This window comes from Xyrauchen texanus, chromosome 38 (genome assembly GCF_025860055.1).
Source record: "Xyrauchen texanus isolate HMW12.3.18 chromosome 38, RBS_HiC_50CHRs, whole genome shotgun sequence".
Taxonomy (NCBI): Eukaryota; Metazoa; Chordata; class Actinopteri; order Cypriniformes; family Catostomidae; genus Xyrauchen; species Xyrauchen texanus.
The window spans coordinates 3,293,627-3,316,979 of NC_068313.1; the positions used below are offsets into that span (position 1 = coordinate 3,293,627).

At 37.4% G+C, this 23,353-nt stretch overlaps 1 protein-coding gene across 2 annotated transcripts in view; it reads right to left on the bottom strand.

Moving 5' to 3' along the window:
- The window catches only part of porb (P450 (cytochrome) oxidoreductase b), a 42,305-nt gene that overhangs the window by 12,489 nt on the left and 6,463 nt on the right, over nt 1–23,353 (bottom strand). Inside the window, exons 1-5 of one of the 2 annotated variants that reach the window (XM_052109657.1) lie at nt 15,023–15,719; nt 11,120–11,168; nt 9,924–10,052; nt 8,352–8,501; nt 2,913–3,037 (exon numbers count right to left, since the gene is read on the bottom strand). In XM_052109657.1, the coding sequence (XP_051965617.1) occupies nt 2,913–3,037; nt 8,352–8,501; nt 9,924–10,052; nt 11,120–11,168; nt 15,023–15,072 (503 nt within the window). In that variant the 5' untranslated portion in view covers nt 15,073–15,719. Of the gene's footprint in view, nt 1–2,912; nt 3,038–8,351; nt 8,502–9,923; nt 10,053–11,119; nt 11,169–15,022; nt 15,720–23,353 lie in introns of those variants that run through there. The other variant, XM_052109656.1, reaches the window with a different exon arrangement.

Genomic DNA, 23,353 nt, shown 5'->3' on the forward strand with positions numbered 1-23,353 from the left:
ATCATTTAACTCTTTTACTGAACACTATTATTATATAATTAAAGACTTGACACTCTTGTTAGATGGATTAAATGAAATTAGCATGCTTTCAGTGTGTCTGATGGAGTTGAGACAAATAACTGTTAGATATAAGTTATTAAATGAATAAATATAAAAACATTTTTTAATACATTGTAGATGATTGTAAGAGTGTATGTTATGTTTCCCTTGTGTGTTTGTGTTTTGACATTTCAAAATAAGTGTCCCTGGTGTATTTTGGTATCTTTGTGCGACCCCACATCTACATGTGTGGACATTGTATTTTGGCTTCGCTTTATGCAACACATAATTTTAATTCTAAATACTCTTCACAACTCTAGACTGTCATTTAAGGGTTAAACCTCTGGCGCACTGCGTCACGTGACACCATAGCGTGACATTCATGAAGCGCTTCTCCGGGCGCAGCAAAAGTGCCTCTGGAATGAAACCTCCAAGTTTTTTGTTTGAAACAATTGGTTGTAAAGGGTAGCATCTATAGTTTTGTTTGATATGCCGCTTTAAAAAATTCCTTAATTTTTTATTCGTCAACACGCTGATAAACATGAAGTCCACATATGTGGATTTTGGGACCTTATTCCCTCAAAAGTTGAAGAAATTTGTTAGTTATTTTTTATAAATTTCAGCATTAACATGATTTGCTTCATTTTAACTCTTTCCCCGCCAGCGTTTTTAAAAAAAGTTGCCAGCCACCGCCAGGGTTTTTGACGATTTTCGCTAAACTTTAATGGCCCGCAGAATATTTTCTTCCATGAATATATGAAGATGCTATATATCAAAATAAAGATCTGAGCCTCTGCTTTTAGGCAAAAAAAAAACGATTTTATTTTATCTTCATTTGTTCTTTTTTTATTGCCACTTGAACAGAGGTAGGTTTTGTCAAAAACAACATTTCGGACAAAAAGCTGAGAAAAAGGCATTTTTATCAAACAAGTGCTTTAGTATTAGTATGGTGCTCCACTTCACGTTTGAGACGATCGCAGTCTGTTTCTTTGATCAAAGAGTTGCGTACTCTTTCAAAACATGCGCGCGGGTCTTCCTTACCGTATACCACCTAAAACACGGATACCCGGAAAATTCCGTGTTTGGCGGGGAAGCGTTTTTTCATAAAACCCGGAAAATTCTGTGTTTGGCGGGGAAAGAGTTAATATACATTTTGTTATATTTTATTTTGTTATTACTGTACAATATGGTTCTATTTATTACCATTAGTAAATGCATTCCTATATTAACTGTGCACTTCCACATTGAGAATTCATGTATTCATGCAAAAGCTTAAAAATGCTTTCAGAGGCCTTATATAGTTATATATGAGACCAGTGCAGACAGATAGCACACTGGAGGTTAAGTCATTCACTAAATAGGGATCAAGGGAGCATCCTATAGTTCTCTATGCAGCTAAGTGCATTCACTCCTAAAATCCGACCAAATGTTCCACTCAACATGTTCTCACTGGCTTGTGAGATTTTGAGTGACAGATTTTTGACCTGGAAGTAGAGTTAACCTGGAAGGGGCTCTGGTTCAGATTTTGCAATGTGCGAGAATCTGTTAGCGGCTTCAGAATGAATTAGTGTTTAGTGATATATTTAAGTGCTTGTTTTTGTACTTTATCTGTATTTTTCCCCCACAACTATTTTGTCATGATCATTTTTGAGGAGCAACATGGACGAATGCCTCAATCGTCATTAGCAAGACACTCGAGGCAGCCAGTTTTAGGCTGCAGATGATGTTTGGATCACTCAACATGTTTGGCATACACAGAACAATGATAATCAGTACTAAGGTTCAGAATTTATAATGCTACATTTTATTTGAACATGGTTGGCAGTGTTTGGATAATGCTGGCCATTACTTTAAACAAGAATGATTTATTCAGCTTTACAGAAAATCAGCTGTAATGTCTGTAACGCCTCAAAAACATGAATAACCAACACTCCTGGAGACAAATTATTTGATTAAAAAAATAAATAAATAAATAAATATATATCTATCTCGGACTTAATTTGAACTTTTACAAAAAGATCTAGAAATGCTCTAGAAAACACATTGTTTTTGCTTGTTTATTAGGTGCTAGTTACAAATCAAAAAGGGAAAATGTACACCGCAGTCATGCTCAGGTCTCAGGTGGATAAAGTAAAAAGTTCTATGTTATGCTCCAAATCTTTTTTTTTTTTCTTCTTCTGTTTATTACTGGGATTTTGGCTGCAAAATAAACTGCATCAGGGATTTCATACATTTTGGACTCTTGTCACCTATGTTTGTGTCCATCACAGTAAGGAAAAACAAAAAGAATGTACCATTTAACTAATACATTTTAAAAACTAATCAGACAAATAATCCGTTAGCAGCCTTTTCAATCACCTTAGTTATCAGAATCTGCAAAATCCCCTATTGGCTGATTATTAGGCTATCCCCTAAAGGTCAGCCATTAGCATCTACTAATTTGAAAAAAGGCTAGCAATTATAATTCTTGAGATATCATACACTAAACATGGCTTGTTAGGCGTTTTACGGCCTGGAACTAAAATTAACACCTCAGGGGGCTGAAAAAATATGAAAATATTAGAATATACAGGACTTCAGATTCATGCCCATAACAACGCTGATCTGAAAGTCTGACCCTCAACTTGTTTTTACAGTTTGAGTGTTTGATTTGTAAACGTCTCTTTGAAAGCCAATAATTCAATGCACAACACACGAAGCCTGGGAGGTATTTTCTTGGGTAGTTTTGTTCATGGTTAAGAGGGTGGGGGCATGTCACGTTCTCAACAAGTCACATGATCAGATGCGCGGATTGCAACTTTAAAGTGCATTGGGAATTGGGCTTTCCTAATTGGGGAGAAAAGGAGAGTAAAAAAAATAAATGTGTGACTCACTTTGCATCATCGTCTCCCATTCCTAGATCAAAGATCCTCTGCGCTCCCAGCTCGGCCAGTCTCTTGTCCACATATTTTCCCATGGCATTGTAGTGCTCATATGTCTTATTGCCCAGAGCAAACACCTTTAAAATGAGTTTAGAAAATTACGGGATTACTTTTGTGCCAATTGTTTTGAATGTAATTTTTCAAGAAATAAATACAAATATAAACTGAGAATGAATAAAATCAATCTGAAAATGAAAAAGGCTAAATTTACAAATAAAACTGCATACTTTAATGAAATTCTCTTGCATTTGCTGATCAGGACTTATGAATACACTGCTCGCGTTTTCAGTCATGATTCCAAAGTTTCCTTATGACTCCGTCCACAGGACATTGCGTAGCAACGCATATGGGGTACTCTACAATAACGCCAATATTCTAATATTGGTTATGGTGTCTGAGCCTGGCCTGTTTTGGCACGTATCTGTCTGCTATAAAAACAGGTGCACAAACAACATTTCCTCAGAGTTTCATCCTTCAAGACAGTAATCATCTCTTGTCTAGAAGCCCTCTACCTTTGCCGTTGATATACACGAGTCAGCGGGTGGAATCATCGCGGGAAGACATTCCGCTCCCCTGCAGTGCTCCGGCGAACATCACACCGCCTCGCATCAAACACTGCTTCGATCCAGAGACATTCAAAGAGCTCCGCACTGCTACAAACTTAGCGCTGCATACCACGAAAGTCACTGTGCAGGCCATTGGCAAGTCCATGGGCAATCTGGCAGTTCTGGATCGACACATATGGCTGACCATCACAGAAATGAGTGACAAGGCAAAAGCCACTCTTTTGGATGCTCCAGTGTCTCAAGCCGGCCTCTTTGGTGGCTCTGTGTATAACTTTGCTGAGCAAATTTAAATTGCGACTCAAAGGCTACGAAACACTTTATGCCCAAACTGAGTATATCACAGCTGGTTCGCCCTTACTCTTTTTCGAGCCAACACCCCACTAAAAGCCCCATACCTACCCTGACAGGTACAAACCTTTGAAGTGGAAAGCAGAGCCCGTGGTTCCCTCTGGGTCTGCTCCAAAAAAGGATAAATTAGAGACACAAAACACTACTGGTTGTCGGGAAAAGAATACGGTTCACATTACTGTTAAAAATTTTATTTCTGTGTCTCGCACACAAATAAATGCAAATAGAATACAGCACTCATTGCAAATACATGAGAATTTTTTTTTTCTAATGGTTATACGGTCCAATTTGCATGCCGGCCACCCCGTTTCAGCGGCGTTCTGTCTTCCATGGTTTCACCAGAAGACGCGCTAGTGTTATGAGGCAAATTACACAATCTCATCATGAAAAACGCAATGAAGATTAGGCCAAATTGTCAAGCACAAAAAGGGGTTTACAGCCATTATTTTCTTGTTACAAGAAAGACGGCGGTCTTCAGAAATTTAAATCGGGCACTCAAAGCGAACATTACAATTTTTTACTGGATCTTATCGCATATGTACGCACAGACAATTGGTTTTTTGTCGACAGATCTGAAGGATGCGTACTTTCATATCCAAATTGTATGACATCACAGGATGTTTTTGAGATTTGCGTGAGGGAACAGCATATCAATTCAAAGTCCTGCCCTTTGGACTGTCTTTGGCTCCTTCACAAAGTGCATCGATGCTGTTCTCTCCCCTCTGAGACGGAGCGGTGTACGTATCTTGAACTACCTCGATGCAAATATGCGTTTCCCCCGGTATGCCTGATTCACTCCGTCACATGCAAAGTCCAAGAGGACAAGGAAATGGCTCTATTAGTTGCCCCAAAATGGCCCAACCAGCCACGAAATGGAGATGCTGTACAGGTCGCCATGGGAAATACTGCTGAGGGGGGATCTCCTCTCTCAAGCGCAAGGCACAATCTGGCATGCACAGCCCCAGCTGTGGAACCTGCATGTGTGGCCCCTGAACGGGGCACACTAGAAGTGCCAGAACTGACACTATCAGTTATGAACACCATTTTATGGTAAAATGGAAGGCATTCACTTATTGGGGTCTCTTACATAGGAAAGACCCAGTAAACTACCCCATATATACAATTCTAATATTTCTTCAAAAGTGATTAGACGCAGGACTCACCCAGTCAATGCTCAGTGTATGTGACAACTATTTCTGCGCATCACACCCATGAAGCCGGCGCCTCTATAGGCAAGCATGATTAATTCAAAGTTCCTAGATAGAGGGAAGCAAGACAATTAAACCCACCTCTGCTGGCTACAGTGCGACTTGGGACTTAACTGTAGTCCTGCAGGGCTCCCCTTCAAGCCAATGGATTTGTGCATGCTCTCAGTTAAGACAGCACTACTGCTGGCTCTGGCCTCAGTAAAATGGGTAGGTGACCTGCATGCACTATCAGTCAACAATTCATGTCTAAAGTTTGGCCCCAGTCTTTCAAGAGCCACTGTCAAACCCAGCAAAGGCTATGTGCCTAAGATCTGAACCACGCCCTTCAAAGCGCAGGAGGTTCAACTTCAGGCCTTATTCCCTCCTCAACTGAATTCGGATGAGGAACATCTTGGTTACATACGTAACCTCGGTTCCCTGAGATGAAGGGAACGAGACATTGTGAATGCTAGCTACATTACAACTCAGAATTCTTGAGGTACGAGTGAGGCACTCCTTGTTCTCAGTCAGAAATTCTGAGGAAATGGTGTTTGAGCCCTGCCGGTTTTGGCGCAAAACTGTCTATAAAAACAGGTGCACAAACGCCATTTCCTTAGAATAGCCAATATTAGAATATTGCCGTTATTTAGAGGTTTCAACTAGGTCGTATAAGAAGGTATTCCACATGCGTTGATACGCAATGTCTCGCTCCCTTCGTCTCAGGGAACCGAGGTTACGTACGTAACAGATGTTTTCATTTACGCTCTGAATTTTCTTTGCCAAACTCGTATGTGGGCGAGGCTAACAAAGAGGAGTTCTCATTGGCTTGTGAGATTTTGAGCGACAGCTCTTTGACCTGGAAATAGAGTTAACTTGGAAGGGGCTCTGGATCAGAGTTTGCATGTAAATGTGCAAGAATCTGTTAGCGGCTTCAGAATTAATTAGTGTTTAGTGATATATTTAGGCGCTTGTTTTTGTACTTTCTGTATTTTCTCCCACTACTATTTTGTTGTGATAAGTTTTGATGAGCAACACGGATGAATGCCTTAATCGTCATCAGTAGGACACCAGGAGGCAGCCAGTTTCAGTTTGCTTTTATTCATTCTCATTTATTTTTATTTGTTTCTTTAAAAGTCACGTTCAAACAATTGGCACAAAAGTAATCCCATAGAAAATTAAATCGCAAACAAATAAACATAAAATATGTGTATATATATTAGGGCTGTCTATTTAACGCGTTAATACAGTGCGATTAATTTGACAAGAAATAACGCGTTAAAATAATTAATGCAATTAATCACATGCCCCCGGATAATAATAGGGAAGATTCCTGAGAAATGCAAGCTTGCAGTACTACCTGTTTACGCCAGTGAAATTTCAGCTGTATGAGCAACGCGCAGTTTATACAGTGAAGAAAACACTTCATTAGGCAGAACAACACAAACATGCATTACATTCTTGCGTTCAAAACACTTGAAGGAGAGCAAATGCGATCTAAGGGATCTCAAGATGTGTTTAAAGATTGAGTATTAAACTATATTTAACTTGACACAGTGACCTAAACATTTTATGTTTATGACATAACACACCCAAGACGCTACACAAGCATGTCTGACGCAGGTGTAAATTGACGGGCTCTTAAACAAGCCCTCATAATAAATCTCTGATTGACAAATTCACTTGTGTAATGGATTGCTGTGAACTGTGTGTCAATGATTGACATATAATCAATAATATGGTAGTAAACAATACATTGTATTCTAAAGACGCTTTTTATATTGTCTTATCAATGATTAACTCTTCTGCTACAGGAATGTAATGCATTTTATTTATCTGAATATTTATTATTATTATTATTATTATTATTATTATTATTATATATATAAAAAAACATTATATTTAAAGATAATTATGTATAATTCTATATTGATATTAATATGTATAATCTTTATATATTGAATTATTGTTATATGAGGGGCTTTCTCAGCAAATATTTGTATATGCCAATTAATTAATTGAATGATCGCAATTTATTCTATTATACCAATATTTGCTGAGAAAGGCCCCTAAATAAAAATATGTAATGATGAAATAATTATGAACAATTATATTAAAATAATTATAAATATAATAATTCAGATAATTAAAATGCATTACATTATTTTGGTTGAAGAGTAAAGCATTGATAAATAAGACAATACAAAGAAATATTTTGTTTATTTTCACATCATTGAACACAAGTCTATCATTGGCCTGCAGTGCACAGCAAACCATTTAGCAAATGAATTCATCTATCTGTCTGAGGTAGACTAATTACAAGGGCATATCTAAGGATGCGTCACATGTATCAGAAGAAGGCTTTTGCATCTCACTTAGTGTTTCGTCATAAACACAGCATTTTTTGGATGCTGTGTTAAGTTAAATGTTGTTTGAAAGACGCTGTGTAAACAAAATGACACAGGTTATTTTTTTATATAATTAAAATCGCACTGGATTAACATGTTAAATCAACAGACCTAATTATTATTATATATTTTGCCCTTTTTACACATTTACCGTGACACAGATCTACTGATATACAGTAACATCTGTAAAAAAAAGTAACATCCAACTTAAAAAAGGGTTCAATTTAAATATTCTCCTGAACAAATGTAATTTATCAGTGCTCATGGATGATTAGCCCCATAATTATTATAAAAAATATACTCAAACTAGCATAAAACTTGAATGAAACAATGAACTAATCCAATCCAACTAATAATGCAATTCTACTCTGCTCGATATGACAAACACCAACAACCACCACCTAGTCAGTATTATTACTGGAGCTTGATAGATGTGGTCATTATTAACGGTCATTGTGTGGAAAAGTGTAACATGAAGACTCTCCACAGAAATAAACAATAGCACAACAGAACAACACTCAATTTGTGGTTAACTACTCTTTTCAATGTACTAATCCAACATTCACAAACCAAGAAGCAAGTGGTGCTAAACTTACAGGCACACACATATCTTTGCTTTGTGTTCCATAAACCACAGATCATGCTGAGTCACTGAACATTGCCTACACTCTGTGAAGTATGCATGAAGAGCTGTTTTCAGTGAGCATGTCTGAGACTTCAGTCCGTAGCAGCATGACATGATGTTAAAAAATTAGCAACATTTGGAACAACACGCAACATGAGGGTGAGTAAATTAAATGGCAGAATTTTCATTTAATTCATTTCAGTTTTCTTGAAAGGATGAAGGTGTTTTTCCTTCATATTCCACAGTGCCGAGGAACTTACTGTGTATTTAACCCCTTTGAGGTCAGCATCGCCCTCTTGTAACCAGTCATAGAAGTCCTGAGCATTATCAGTGGGGTCGCCCTCTCCATATGTGGCCATGCAGAAGATCGCTAAAGAGTTTTCAATCTCAGTCAAACGAGAGAGCTCGCTCTGAAAAACAAATGTAAACAAATGCTAAATCCCATATTTATGAGGTCTATTGAACTGCTTATCAGTGGAAAGGTCTGTTTTTAAGTGTTCTGTAATATACTACAAAAACACATTCATTTGCATCTCTATTTGAACTTTTGTTTTAATGATTTCCCTCGGGTGCGTGCACATTTTTAAACTGTTTAAAGTGAATGAACATTTAATGGAGGCAAACACTGAGGCATCATATGATTGGCTGTCTGTTGCTAAACAACTTGCTGTAACATTGTAGCACTGTATCATATTGTAAGAATAAAAAAAGTGTATTCTTTAGGCACCGAAATTCTGGGTGAAGACTGCAAAAAAGGTGCTCACTCCCTTTCAAAATTACAAATGTGAAATGTAGGGTAGGCATGTCGTGATCATGATTGGACCAAATAACAGCGATAATTTGAGATAATCACAAATAGTGCGCACTTTCCAATTTCCAAATCACATTTTAATGCCCAAATAAGAGAATTTCAACAAATATATAAACGCCATGAACTCTGCATTTGTGTGTCATTCAGTTGAACTCCGAGCGACACTAAGCCACACCACTGACGTCAACCAGATCAGCTTCTTTCCGGAAGATCACGTGAAATGCTTCTCAGGCACTCTGATGCACGCACATTCAGCAGAAGCTTGCGCTAAACTCCCGTGGAAATATAAATGAACAAATATAGACTTTGATTGTGATCGCAAAGCACTCCGGTTTCACTTTAACGATCGTGTAATGGCAAATGGTTTCAGACACTCAGTGTTAATGACACACAGTGACACAGAGGAGCTGTACTTCTGTGGGGTGATAAAATGATGAAACAAAATGTCAAAGGTTTTGCTTCATGAGAAATAAGGGCTTGGGGGTTTTATCAAAGAGCATTAAAATAACGAAATTTGACAGAAATTTGTACAGAAATATTTTACTATTGCATAATATTATTTTATATTACCATTATATAATATACATATAATACATATTTAAAATATCAAAAAAATTATATTATAAAATATGAAACAACAGTGTAAATTTAAAATTTACCAAAACTAAACTTTAAAAAAAGAGACATATTTTAAGTATTTAGAATATTTTGATATTTAAAAAATATTTTTTCATGTCATTCATAGGTTTTTAAAGCCTTAAAAGGAAGCCATATATCCCTATTTTAATAATTGATTTATATATTTGAAGTTAAATATGTAAACAATAACTTAAGGTGTGTGAAGGCAGCATACATAAAAATATGAAAATTAATCACGAAAGCCCTAAAACAGACAATTAATCATCATAATCACAATTATTTGTTTGACAATTAATCGTCAGCCAAATTTCATAAGCGTGACAGCCCTAACCCAGGCTTAAGTGCAGTATAAAAAGCCCTAAAGAGAAGTTTAATTTATTACCATATCATATTCCTCTGGGTCTGCTACCATCCCCTTCATGCCGTAGCGATGAGCATCTTTAGAGAGTCGATTGGCAAACTCCTCACCTGTGCCCGTTTGCGAGCCATAAAACACAATGATGTTCTTGCCCTGGCAGGTTACAAGAAAAAAAGGCATTACTTCCAGAAGATACAGCACCTGGGCACACTTCAAATGACTTTGCCAAATGATTCAGCAAATTAGTTTGGAGTTTAACAACAATGCTAACAATGTGAACATTTCTGTTACATCATTTGTACTTCACATTTGCACTTGTGTTTACGCTCTGACGACCAGACTGCAGGCTCTAGACAAAAACATGAAATATGAAAAGACTAAACAAACGGACCGTCCCCTAAGGGGAAGACTTGGTGGAAAGCTAATATGTGATATATCTCTAGACTAAGCCAAGTAAAATGCCTTATGAAACAGATTATACATTTCTGAAAAACAGCAAGTTTTGTAGCTAGCAAAAAGCTAGCATAACATTTTGTCTTTAGTGAGGCAAAAATAGTCCTCAATGTTTATCTTCACTTTACAAATGAACAGGAAGAAATGCATTATCGATGATGGCCTAACTGCTTTCCATCTGGAGACTATCAAGGACAGAGATCTGTCATAAACCTAATCACATTCAAACTAAGAGGTTGACTGATAGTGGATATTGCAAATACTGATAACTGAAGTGATGGGAAAGGTTGATAAGTGATTTATTGACCGATAGTTGAAAAATCAATTTATAGAATGTCAACAAATGTACCATGACGGACACAAGACTAAGAAACAAATGAATAAAATCTCAGATGCTGTTTATTGTTCATACAAAATTACAATTTGGTGCATAAAGCGGGACTTTTAAATATAAACAAGCCTGATATACACTGAGGACTCTTATTTTGACATTACAAATTATGAAAAGAACTATATGCATAGATTTTTGCGAATAACGATAGTTCCAGAAAGCTATCGGCACCGATTAATCAATAAAACTGATATATCGGTCTACCTCTAATTCAAACATGGCAGTTTGCAGCCATGCAATTATGTTATGCAAATGTTTTCTGTACATAAGTGTGGGTGACTATTTTAGTATGTCAGTGGAGTACAAGATGATATTTTGTGTGCCAGTTGTGACTGATCATTTTAACCTCTACTGGTAAAGAGTAAAAATACCTTACCGTTTTCTTCATTTTTTCAATAAAACTGGTTTCCCTAGTTGTTGGAGCCCTACAAAACACAGACAGGTCAGATATCAGAATGATTACATTATAAACCTTTGCTCATACTAATATGGACAAAATGTTTTCTTTATGCACAAACAATGGCAAGTTCTGGCCTGCAAACGTGGATCATTGGTCTGCTTTCAACGCAGAACTGGACCTTAAAGTCCTCAAATTGTTCTTGATCTTTTGAGATAAAATATCCATCTATTAAAGACCTTCTACAGAAACACCTTGTTCGGTACTTCTGCAACATAATGTCATAAGATAAATTAATGCATTAACACGTGACTGTCCATATTTACAAATAACATATTTATCTACAATTTTATTAGGTGTTCAGCACTTTGTCCCAACCTGTCATAATGTGATACAGGCTTTGCAAAGGGGCTGTTATTGATAGATGGGGCACGACACAATTTTGGTCCTGACAGCAAACTTGCAACCAAAAATAAATGCTGTAAATTATTTCACATGCAAAGAGGACACAAGACTTAAAAGAAAGAAATAGGCCATTCAATTCTAAGAGTCAGAAACAGTGTGGAAAATGGTCAGGAAACAGTAAATTACTACATGAATTAAGGCTAAATGATTTGGACAAATAAATCAAATTATTTATAAAAAAAAATGTTTATTGATTTGAACTGCGATATATAGTATATAACATGAGATGAGTGATTTATTTAGACCGAAAATCATGGGTAAGCGTGCTAACTGCCATTAGACATACAGCTCAAGGAATGGTGCACAATTTAGTGCCCTTAAAAGGAACCAGAATAAAAAAAAATAAGAATACAGTGAAACGTAAAATAAAAAGTTTTACGTCACATTCACACTGTATTTGTTTATCCACTTTGTGACAGGGCCTCACCTTAGAAATTATAAAGAAAATATATATTTTTTGCATGGTTCTCAGCAATACTCTATTCTGATTGGCCAATGACACCATCTAGTGTTCTGATATTGCTTTGAAATAACCGCACATCCATGTATCAGGCCGCTCGTCCGGGTTCTGTGCGCCGTCTCTCCTGCTTCTCGATCTCTACAAGTAGGCTCATAAAATAATTTCCTCTCAAATCAATATTCATGTCCATTTACTTATATGGCAAGTAGTCTAGTAATAAGCTAAGTAATGAGTCAGATGGTCATTTTTATAAAATAAACACCAACAGAACTCACCAACTCAGAACAGCAAACCAGAGGTGGATTTCAGATGTTCAGCGATATCTTTCCTCTCACATTACATCATTTCAACGTAAATCAATATTTAATGTCCATGTTTTTATTTGGGTAGTAGCAGTGTAATAAGTGGGATAATGTACAGTCAGCCGGTTGTTAAAGCTAAATAAACCCCTTCAGGGTGATACAAGAGTCCTCCGCTTCTCGTCGGGGTCATGATCCATTTCAGGGTTTATTGTGCAATAACAACCGGTAGACTGTACATTATCCCTTACATAATAATAATGATAATAATGATATTAGTAATCATCATCATCATCTCTGTTAGTATTATTATGGTAACACTTTACAATAAGGTTCATTTGTTAATATTAGTTACAGTAGTTAAAGAAATAGTTCACCCAAAAATGAAAATTCTCTCATCATTTACTCACCCTCATGCCATCCCAGATGTGTATGATTTTCTTCTGCAGAAAACGAAGATTTTTAGAAGAATATTTCAGCTCTTGGTCTATAAAATGCAAGTGAATGATGGCCAAAACTCAGAAGGTCCAAAAAGGACATCAAGGCATCATAAAAGTAATCCATATGACTCCAGTGGTTTAATCCATGTTTTCAGAAGTTATATGATAGGTGTGGGTGAAAAACAGATTTTTATATCAATATTAAAGTCCTTTTTTGCTATAAATCTCCACCTTTGACCATCCCCTATCAGTATGTAGCGATATGCATGAAGAATGTCAATCACCCCAAAAAACTAAAGAACAAGAATGTGGAAGTGATCGTGAATGTGGAGATATGGGTGTTTTTCCAATGCTAAGAAAGTGTTCTCGTTCTTATGAAAATCAGTCTTGCCTAACTACCTTAAAAGAGTGAAACTCGCAATATGTGAGGATGTAAGTTTTGAGATGATGCAATGTGTAGATTCAACAACCTCTGAACTATTTTCAATTTCAGGAGGTGGGTGATGATGTCAAACAAGTCCTCAAAAACATAATAATGCAAAAAGAACGGACATAGAGAAATGTGCTTAAATATTGATCTTTTTCTCACCCACACCTATCACATTGTTTCAGGAGACTTGGATTAAATCACTGGTCGTATGGATTACTTTTATGTTTCCTTTATGTAATTCTTTTTTGATTCAGTGAAATGTATGGCACCCATTCAATTGTATTGTATGGACCTACACAGCTGATTATATTAATATTCTTAAAAAAAAAAATCTTAATTTGTATTCTTCAGAAGAAAGAAAGTCAGTAAATGATGAGCATTTTTATTTCTGGGTGAACTATTACTTTCATTTCAACATATATTAATATATTTCTAAAATCAAAAGTTGTATATGTTAACATTAATTAATGCACTATGAACTAACATGAGTAATTGTATTTTTTAGGGCTGTCGATTTAACGCGTTAATTCAGTGCGATAAATTTGACTAAAAATAACACGTTAAAAAAATAACACAATTAAAATCGCAATGCCCGCAATGATATGGAAGATTCCTGAGAAATGCAAGCTTGTAGTACCACCTGTTTACTCCAGAGGGCAGTAAGTGAAATTTCAGCTGTGTGGCAACGCACAGTTTATACAGTGAAGAAAAACACCCTTTTTATTTTTTATATATATATATATATATATATTTAAAGATAACTATGTATCATTATTTCATCATTATATATTGAATTATATTTATACGAGGGGCTTTCTCAGCAAATATTTGTATATGCGATTAATTAATCGGGACACCATGTAATTAATTCGATTAAATTTTTTTATTGATTGACAGCCCTAGTATTTTTTATTAACATTTATTAACATTAACAAATGCTATAAAATCGATTGTTAAATTATTAGATCATGTTACTAAATGCATCGACTAATGTTAATAAAATTTGAACATTATTGTAGTGCTACCATTATTATTGAAAATATTATTCAATATTACCATATTTTAAAATATTTTCTTAACTTGACTGTACATGCTATTCACATTATATAAATATTACAGTATATCCTATAAATATATTTGTGATATGACCCCTTTAATTCTCATCAATGCTCTCAATTCGCTCTCCTTTCGAACCCTCCTTCGCTCTCTCTCTCTCTCAGTGGACTCTCAAAGTTCTTTACATGCCTCCATCTTTACATCAACTCCACTCCAACACACACGTTAAAAGTCCACAAATGTTCAATGAATGAGTGCAGTGAATGGAGGGAAAGCGTGAGAGACTTTTCACTGTATAAATGCTCCAGGAAGACTATTGCACAAGGATTTGAACAATGTGATTTAATGAGAGAAAGCTGCTGCTGAACTCGGTTTAAGGGAACATGAAAGGAAAATCCAATGACTTAAAGCTACCATCATCCATTCAGGCTTTCAAAAAGTATGTTTGGCCATCAAACTTGATATGCAAGTGCTAAATGTATATCTATTATTATATGAAGCAATGGTCTTATTTTATGGGTTATTCTCACGAAACCAGTCAAGAAAACGTCCCGGTGACATTTCACTCCAAAAGCAAAAGAAACAAATAAGAAATTATATTTTGCATAAAGGAAAAGAGGCATATTTTAAGGCCATTAAGACTTTTATTTACATTATTTTCATGACAGTTACACATTTCTCCAATTCTCACTACCGTCCAAATATTCACATTTGAATGCAAGGGACACTCACCTGTCCACCATGACTAGTCGGTCTTCTGGTAAGGAGAACACACAGCCCATGTTGACAAGATCCACTTTTAAGAAAAGCGAAACTATGACCACTACGTAGTCAAACGACAAACAGCTGACGCGAAACCAGCATTAATTACAGCATACATACATACTGGCTTCTTGCTCGCACAGACATTGAGACAACCATGTTGTGGCAAGCAGAATCAAAGGAGACACTGGCCATGAAATGTCACAAGACAGGAAAACAGAATAGAATGACCTGACGGAGAGCTTCACTGTGATGATTTAATAAGAAGCTGATTCCAGAGGAGAGAAGCAATCCTGATGGGAGTCAGAGTTTGTGCGGGACTTTGCCACCATCCCTCCTCCATCAAGATGAGTAGTAATGCTGCGTCTGCACATGGAGCCAGAATCTCTACAGGGTTCAGTGGTCATATACTGCATCAGAGATGGGCTGCGTTCTCAAACACATACTGCGTTCACACTTCAGAGGCACCAGCAACATCTCGTCACCACAAAGCAGAAAGGCAGGACTCTTTGATGAAGTCTCCCATAAATGAGCAGCACAGCCAGACATTGGAGTCACAAAACTCTAGTAAGAGCCATGGATTTCTTGTTCTTCTTCATCTCATCATCGCAGAGATCGAGACTCACACATATACCAGCACAATCCTGTAGCCTTAGCAACGGTTTTCAGAATGACAGCATTGCAGCGTTTGAAGAGAACTAATGGCTGGGGTCTGCCCCTCCCACCGGAGCACAAGATCACCATGACAACCTCATTGATCATAAAAGGACTCTCTTGTGACGGGCCAGGCACTTGGAGCAGCGAGACAAATTTGAAATGGTTTCCACAAAAATGGGGAGAGAAAAAAATAAGCGGAACATAATGGAGCGTTTGTGTTGTGCCTCAACTTTCCACCTTTGGCTGAGCTCAGAGAAAGGCTTGGCTGGCCTCTCCAAACACAACACTCCATTGACTTGGAAAAGATAAATGTACTTTCATACGTGATAAAAGCATCCACGTAACATTAAAGAGAAAGAGGTACTATGGCAATATTGTATGCAAAACAATTATGCCATTAGTGTACTTTGAGATTTAAATTTGAAATTGAGAAAGAAAAAAAAAAGAAATAATGGAAAATACTTGGCATTCTTAAAGCCCAACTCTTGAAGATCCCAAGAGTATTTTTTGAATCTTTACTGAAATGAAGAATGTTTCAAGTTTAAATACCTTAAAAAAAACACTTATTTGCTGAATTCCTGATGAAGAACTACACTACTTGTGAATCATGAGAATCATGACCAACAAAGTGCAGCAAAAGAGCTCTGCAGCTACCACCTACACCTATGATGATGCACCGTGAACAACGCAATCGATCTACACTCTCAAACTACTTGTATATTTGCAAATATCTGAATATTTTGAACTGAAATTAAAATATATAGTTTCTATACTTTTACTCAACAACTTTAAACTTTATATTTTTCCATTCGATTAGATCATGCTTATGGGATTGTAATTCATACACACAGGGAAGACGTTAAGTATAGGGATGGTCAGTTTCGAGTAATTCTGTAGTAGAGCACCCAGTTACTTGTAAATTAAAATGCACATTAAAAATAACACGTGTTACACGTAAGGGAATCTTAGATTTGTTTTATTCACAAACGTTACCAAGAACGGCTTCAAAATTGGATACGTTTAACAAACTATGCTTTACTTTTCGGAACAAATTAAATGAATAATATACATTAATAAGCATGAAGAAAACTGAATACAAACGGAGCAGAATTCAATAAGAATCAAAACATTACAAGTATTTCCTCACTTGCCTTTGTTTGAAAACACAGACACCATTACATCATCTTCTCTCACTTTACATCTCAACGACACACATCCATAGCACCCCCCTGTGGATTCAATTGTAACTGCAAGAATTGGTGAGAGATTCACAGGGAAAGTACAGTGTAAGTCAGCGCTGCTTATAGCAGGCAAATGTGGAAAGGAAAATGTGCAATGTTTTTAATTGTTTTTAATACTCGAGTAGCTGGTGCAGAATGAGTAATCTCTTACTCGATTACTCGTGCACATCCCTAGTTAAGTACATACAGTAATTTAGCTTTTGAAACATTTTCAAATGAAGTGTATTCCTTCAATAAATGTCTTATAATATTGCATATATATTTTTGGTTATATTTGTTGTTTACATGCATATTTTGTACTATACTTACAAAGATTTACAGTGATATATAAAACAAGTGCTTCATCGGTACTGCCTCTTTAAGACCTCTGGCATCAGCGCATATTAAAAAGAGAGGATGTTTCTTTAGTGCATCCAAGCTATGTGCATGGTTCTAGATTGGTTTCAGATCAAAATTGCAAAGGGACTTTCTGAAAATATGGGAGTGCTCTGTATAAAGAAAAGTCCTTGAATGTGATTGGACGAGAGACCTTCCATGAGTACTGATGTCTCAGAATATCAGCGCTCGGACACTTCACTGTTTGTACCACTTGTGTTCATAGCATTCTGTACTAAAGTGTAAGAGAGCAGTGCAGATGTGTAAAAGAGCTAGATGTGTATCTTTAAATTTTTTTCATGTGTCAATAAAAGTTTTAGCCAGGAGGTGGCAACAACACAATTTTGATGTGTTATGAGCCAGTTAAGTTTGAAGTGAATTGAATCAGTGGACGTCAGTCAGGAACAGTTTCTTTGAAATCATCGGCATTGTCTCTCACTCCACGATCGCTCGGATTACTACTACACTTCTACTGCTGGGAAATAAATATTGGATCACGGAGTGTCCACGTTGGGAAATGTAAAAATTCATCATGGCGGAGGATAGAATGCATTGTTTACCACAAAATTCTCAGGGGGGAACCCACTGCTCAGATGGCTATTTTTACACAGAGAAAATAGGATGTATTTGACCAAAATTTCATTATCTTCAGCAAGCCAACACTACAGCTGTGGGCAAGTTAAACAGCTTTAGCTTTACTGTTCATCACTGATTGGGAGTCACGACATATATAGGTTATCGCTCCCACACACACACACACACACACACACACACACACACACACACACACACACACACACACACACACACACACTCTCTCTCTCTCTCTCTCTCTCTCTCTCAAACACATCCTTGTTTCTCGAATGACTTTCGAAAACAGCCCAAGCCATCGGTTCTATTCCTGAAGTGGCGTTTTTGCAGTTACGTAGGCTTGTGCGCATCCTTTGAACTAGCAACGGCAGATCCTGATCAGTGGCTTAAGAAAGAAGTTCCACGCACAAATGTGTTTTTTTTGTGTCAGTCCTTTTGTTTTTCCTCTTTTTTTTTTTTTTTATTGACTTGTTCATTGAACAAAATGTATGTATAAATGCGATATCACACTCGCAATCATGCTGTATGGCCCTAAATCAGCACTGATGTGATTACCTGCGACCGTGCTGATGTACTGTAGGGCCATACGGCACTCTGCATCATGTTTAGTGCTAACAAAACACAAGACAAACTTAATATTTAATCCACAATAAATTACACTGCCTCATTTTAAGAACATTTTATTTTTAAAATGAACAATCAAATATAACAATGTTTTCTCCACAACCTCTGATTTAGAGCCAGTTTTGGTGTTTCACTAATAATTCATGTTTGGAATTGGCTTTGGGAAACTGATCCTAGACCAACAGTAATTGTTAGCTTAATCCCGGAGCAAAAATCTGAAACAACAGGCAATAGAAAGAGTGAAACAATTGTGCTAGAAATTCTCTCTGTGTACATTTGAGACATGAAAGCAGAATGCTGCGGCTGCAGAGAAGGACACACTAATTTGCGAGATCATACACTGGCGGTCAAAAGTTTGGAATAATGTACAGATTTTGCTCTTATGGAAAGAAATTTGTACTTTTATTCACCAAAGTGGCATTCAACTGATCACAATGTATAGTCAGGACATTAATAATGTGAAAAATTACTACTATAATTTGAAGAAAACGTCTTAAAATACTTCAATGAGTTCTCGTCAAAAAATCCTCCACGTGCAGCAATGACAGCTTTGCAGATCTTTGACATTCCAGCTGTCATTTTGTCCAGATACTCAGGTGACATTTCACCCCACACTTCCTGTAGCACTTGCTATAGATGTGACTGTCTTGTCGGGCACTTCTCAAGCACCTTACAGTTTAGCTGATCCCACAATGCTCAGCAGGGTTAAGATCCGTAACACTCTTTTCCAATTATCTGTTGTCCAATGTCTGTGTTTCTTTGCACACACTAACCTTTTCTTTTTGTTTTTCTATTTCAAAAGTGGATTTTTCTTTGCAATTCTCCCCATAAGGCCTCCTGAGTCTTCTCTTTACTGTTGCACATGAAACTGGTGTTTAGCGGGTAGAATTCAATGAAGCTGTCAGCTGAGGACATGTGAGGCGTCTCAAACTAGAGACTCTGATGTACTTATCCTCTTGTTTAGTTGTACATCTGGTCTTCCACATCTCTTTCTGTCCTTGTTAGAGCCAGTTGTCCTTTGTCTTTGAAGACTGTAGTGTACACATTTGTATGAAACCTTCAGTTTTTTGGCAATTTCAAGCATTGTATAGCCTTCATTCCTCAAATCAATGATTGACTGATGAGTTTCTAGAGAAAGCGGTTTATTTTTTGCCATTTTTGACCTTAAGACATGCCAGTCTATTGCATGCTGTGGTAACTCAAAAACAAACACAACGACACATTTAAGCTTCATTTAATGAACCAAATAGTTTTCAACTGTGTTTGATATAATGGAAAGTGATTTTCTAGTACCAAATTAGTAATTTAGCATGATAACTCAAGGATAAGGTGTTGGAGTGATGGCTGCTGGAAATGGTGCCGGTCTAGATTTGATCATAAATATTAAATCAAATAGTGATGGTGCTGTTTTTTTACATCAGTAATGTCCTGTCTATACTTTTTGATCAGTTGAATGCAACTTTGGTGAATTAAAGTGCAAATTTCCTTTCGAAACTGCAAAATATGCTCATTATTCCAAACTTTTGGCCACCAGTGTACATGCTTATTAGTTTTGATGTAGGGATTTTGTGTGCATATGTACACCGGGAAGGAAATCTGCTTTACAGATAATTAGGGTTACATATAATTGAGACTGGTCAAATGTTCCTTTGAGGGTGATATGCATGTTAAGTTAGTAAGTGTGATCGGTGGAGACACATTTGAAATGCAAGTGTAAATGCACTGCAGCTAAAGAATATCCAGATATTATCTGGATACGAAACGCATGTTAATGCCAAGTTCTCCTATGAGTGGTCTGTTTCCGCCTTGTACTGCCGTTTTTTGTATTTTTGCTTTTTTTTAAAGAGTGCAACATGCCATGTCTGGTCTTGTACAGCCACTAAACATTAAGTGTGAAATGTTTGCATTTGTGAGTTAAGCACTCAAGTTTTTTTATTGGTGAGACAAGTAGAAATTTAGACGCGTTTTGTCCTCTGAGAGCATTGAAAAATACAAAAATACTTGAAATACAATGCTTTGAATCAGATTAATTAAATTAGATATGTCTGCTCCATCCATTCCTTCATTCATTTTTCAAACACTACATGGGTAAAAGTGTGTGGACACTCTTCTAATAAACAAGTGGAAAATAATCCTGACTTGAGGAGCTGGATATTTCTTTATAAGAGTTATAAAATTAGTACTAAACTCATCCTTCAGCCACGAGGAAGTGCTAAAGATCCTTTTCTCACGTCTAAAGACTCAGCAGTGGCAATAATGTCTGGCATTGAGACCAATGACACAATTCAAGGCTAAAACATTCCATCAGCCAACAATAAACATTCCATGATTAACTCCAGTGTCAGCGGTATGACACAAACTGTTGCCAGCAGAGCTGCACTCTTTCAACAGGACGAACACAATGATGAGCCTCCAGCTATTACTTTTTCTTCTCCCACAATTGTTTTTTTAATAATCTACAATTGTGGAACAAAAAGGTAACAGGCAGGTGGGTGAATCTCATGAAGAATTGTCCCAATCCTAAGTCAGAAGAAAAAGTAGAAACTGTTTTTCCATAAAGAAAATGTTGCCTATTTTTGGAGCCATGAAGAGTTTTTGCATTGTGACAATTAAGCACACTTCTCAAATTCTCCTTACTATAATGCCGAAAAATATCTAATTCTCATTAACATTGCACAGTAATAAAAAAAAATCATCCTATCCAGAACATTTTTAATAAAAAATGTGTATCAATTGAATTCAGTGCTATCATGAACTACTCTAGATATTATGATACAACATTGATATTAAGATGTTAAGCAAACAGAGAGGGGAGTGTCTTTCCATATACTGTACATACAGTATATACTTCACACTCAACCTGAAAATTAAAATAGTAGCACTTAAATGTTAAAATTATATGTACTATGTTGTACAAGCCTATTATTCTTCAATGTTTATAGTTTGTTAAAGTTAAATATTTAATGATGATGCACTGTATGAATATATTATATATTTACACATTTTTACAAATATTGTTACATGTTTGTTGTTAATGAACAATTTGTACTATTTACAAGGATTTACATTGAGATTACATTGATATGTATAACAAATGCTAAAATGGTACTGTCTCTTTAAGAATAGCGTCAGTTCAGTGAGCGTCTCACAGAAGTGTTTTCAGTTGAGCGTATAATCTTCTTCTTCGAGTCCGTTGCAATCCCAGATGTCGTTCTGCCTATATCTGGCGCAGATCACAGCTGATGTAGTTGGTTCAGCCAGATCCTGGGCACTGCACTGAGGGGCGTTTTCACACTCCAGTAGATGGGACATTGTCTGTACTGCTCCGCAGCTACATGTGTCGTCTGTCTGGTGGTTCCATGTTTTCATAAGTGCTTTGCACCTGCCCTGTTCCACTCGTAATCTGTTGAGGGTCTTCCAGGTTAGCCATGGGAGGTCGTGCCCGCTGGCGAGACATTCAGTCAGGGTGATTCCTCTCTCCATCCAGTCCAGGGCTCGTGTGTTTAGCTGGTTCCATTCATCTTTCCAAATGTTGGCCCTTGCTATTTCTTTGGTTGTCTGGAGAGGTGGGACTGTCAGTAGGAAACTGGCTCTCGATTACAGACGGGGTGGGGGTGCTATGTGTCCGTGCAGGGGGTGTCTGGTGTCAAACTCCTGTGCTCTCCGCTCGTCTTGAGCGACGATGGATCGTCTGATGTGGGGGGGGGGGGGGGCAATGCCAGCTATGGCGTAGAGGCACGGGACTGGCGTTGTCTTTATACACCCCGTGATAATGCGGCAGGTGTCGTTGAGGGCTGTGTCAATCAGTTTGGTATGGTGGGAGCGGCTCCAGCTTGAGCACGCGTATTCGGCTGTGGAGAAGCACAGGGCTAGGGCAGTTGCCTGGATGGTTGGTGGATCGGCGCCCCATTTTGAGTTTACCAGTTTGCGCAGGATGTTATTTCGAGTGTTGATCTTGGCTTTGGTGTTCTGAAGGTGAGTTTTAAAAGAGAGTGTCCTGTCGAGTGTGACTCCCAGGTACACAGGGTGAGGGTGGTTGGAGAGTTTGTATCCATCCCATGAGATGCTTTTTCGCATCTCGATTTTTAAGATGGAAGCTGCATAGTTGGGTTTTTGATGGGTTGGGTTTCAGGTGGTTGTTATTGTAGTAAGTTGTCATCTCTTGTAGGGCACTTTCCAAGATAGGCTCAATCTTCTGGAAGTTCTCCTGTTGGGTAGTGATGCAGAGATCATCCGCATAGATAAACCGGCGGCATTGTGAGTGAAGTGGTTGGTCATTGGTGTATATGTTGAAGAGAAGGGGGGCCAGTACGCTGCCTTGTGGTAGGCCATTCTTTTGGGCTTTCCATTTGCTCTTCTTGTCATTTAGTTGTACAAAGAAGTGCCTGTTGTTAAGGAGGCTTTTGATGATTTGACATAGGTCGAGGTCACCAGTCATGTCAAAAAGTTTCCTAATCATGGTGCGGTGCTGGACGGTATCGTAGGCAGCAGTGAGGTCTATGAAAGCTGCTCCGGTGATGAGTTTGCACTCAAAACCGTCCTCAATGTGTTGGGTGAGGTTCAGTAGCTGTCCAGTACAGGAGCGGCCAGGACGGAAACCAGCTTGATCTTTAGTAAGCTTAGAGTCTATTAGTGGCATAAGGCGTTGGAGTAATAGCCTCTCGTAGAGCTTGTAGGTGATGCAGAAGAGGGAGATTGGTCTGTAGCTCTTTGGGGATGATGGATCCTTTCCAGGTTTGAGAATTGCGACAGTCTTGGCCTTTCTCCATACCGGAGGGATTATTTTCTCTGCCATGCATGAGTTCAGCATTTC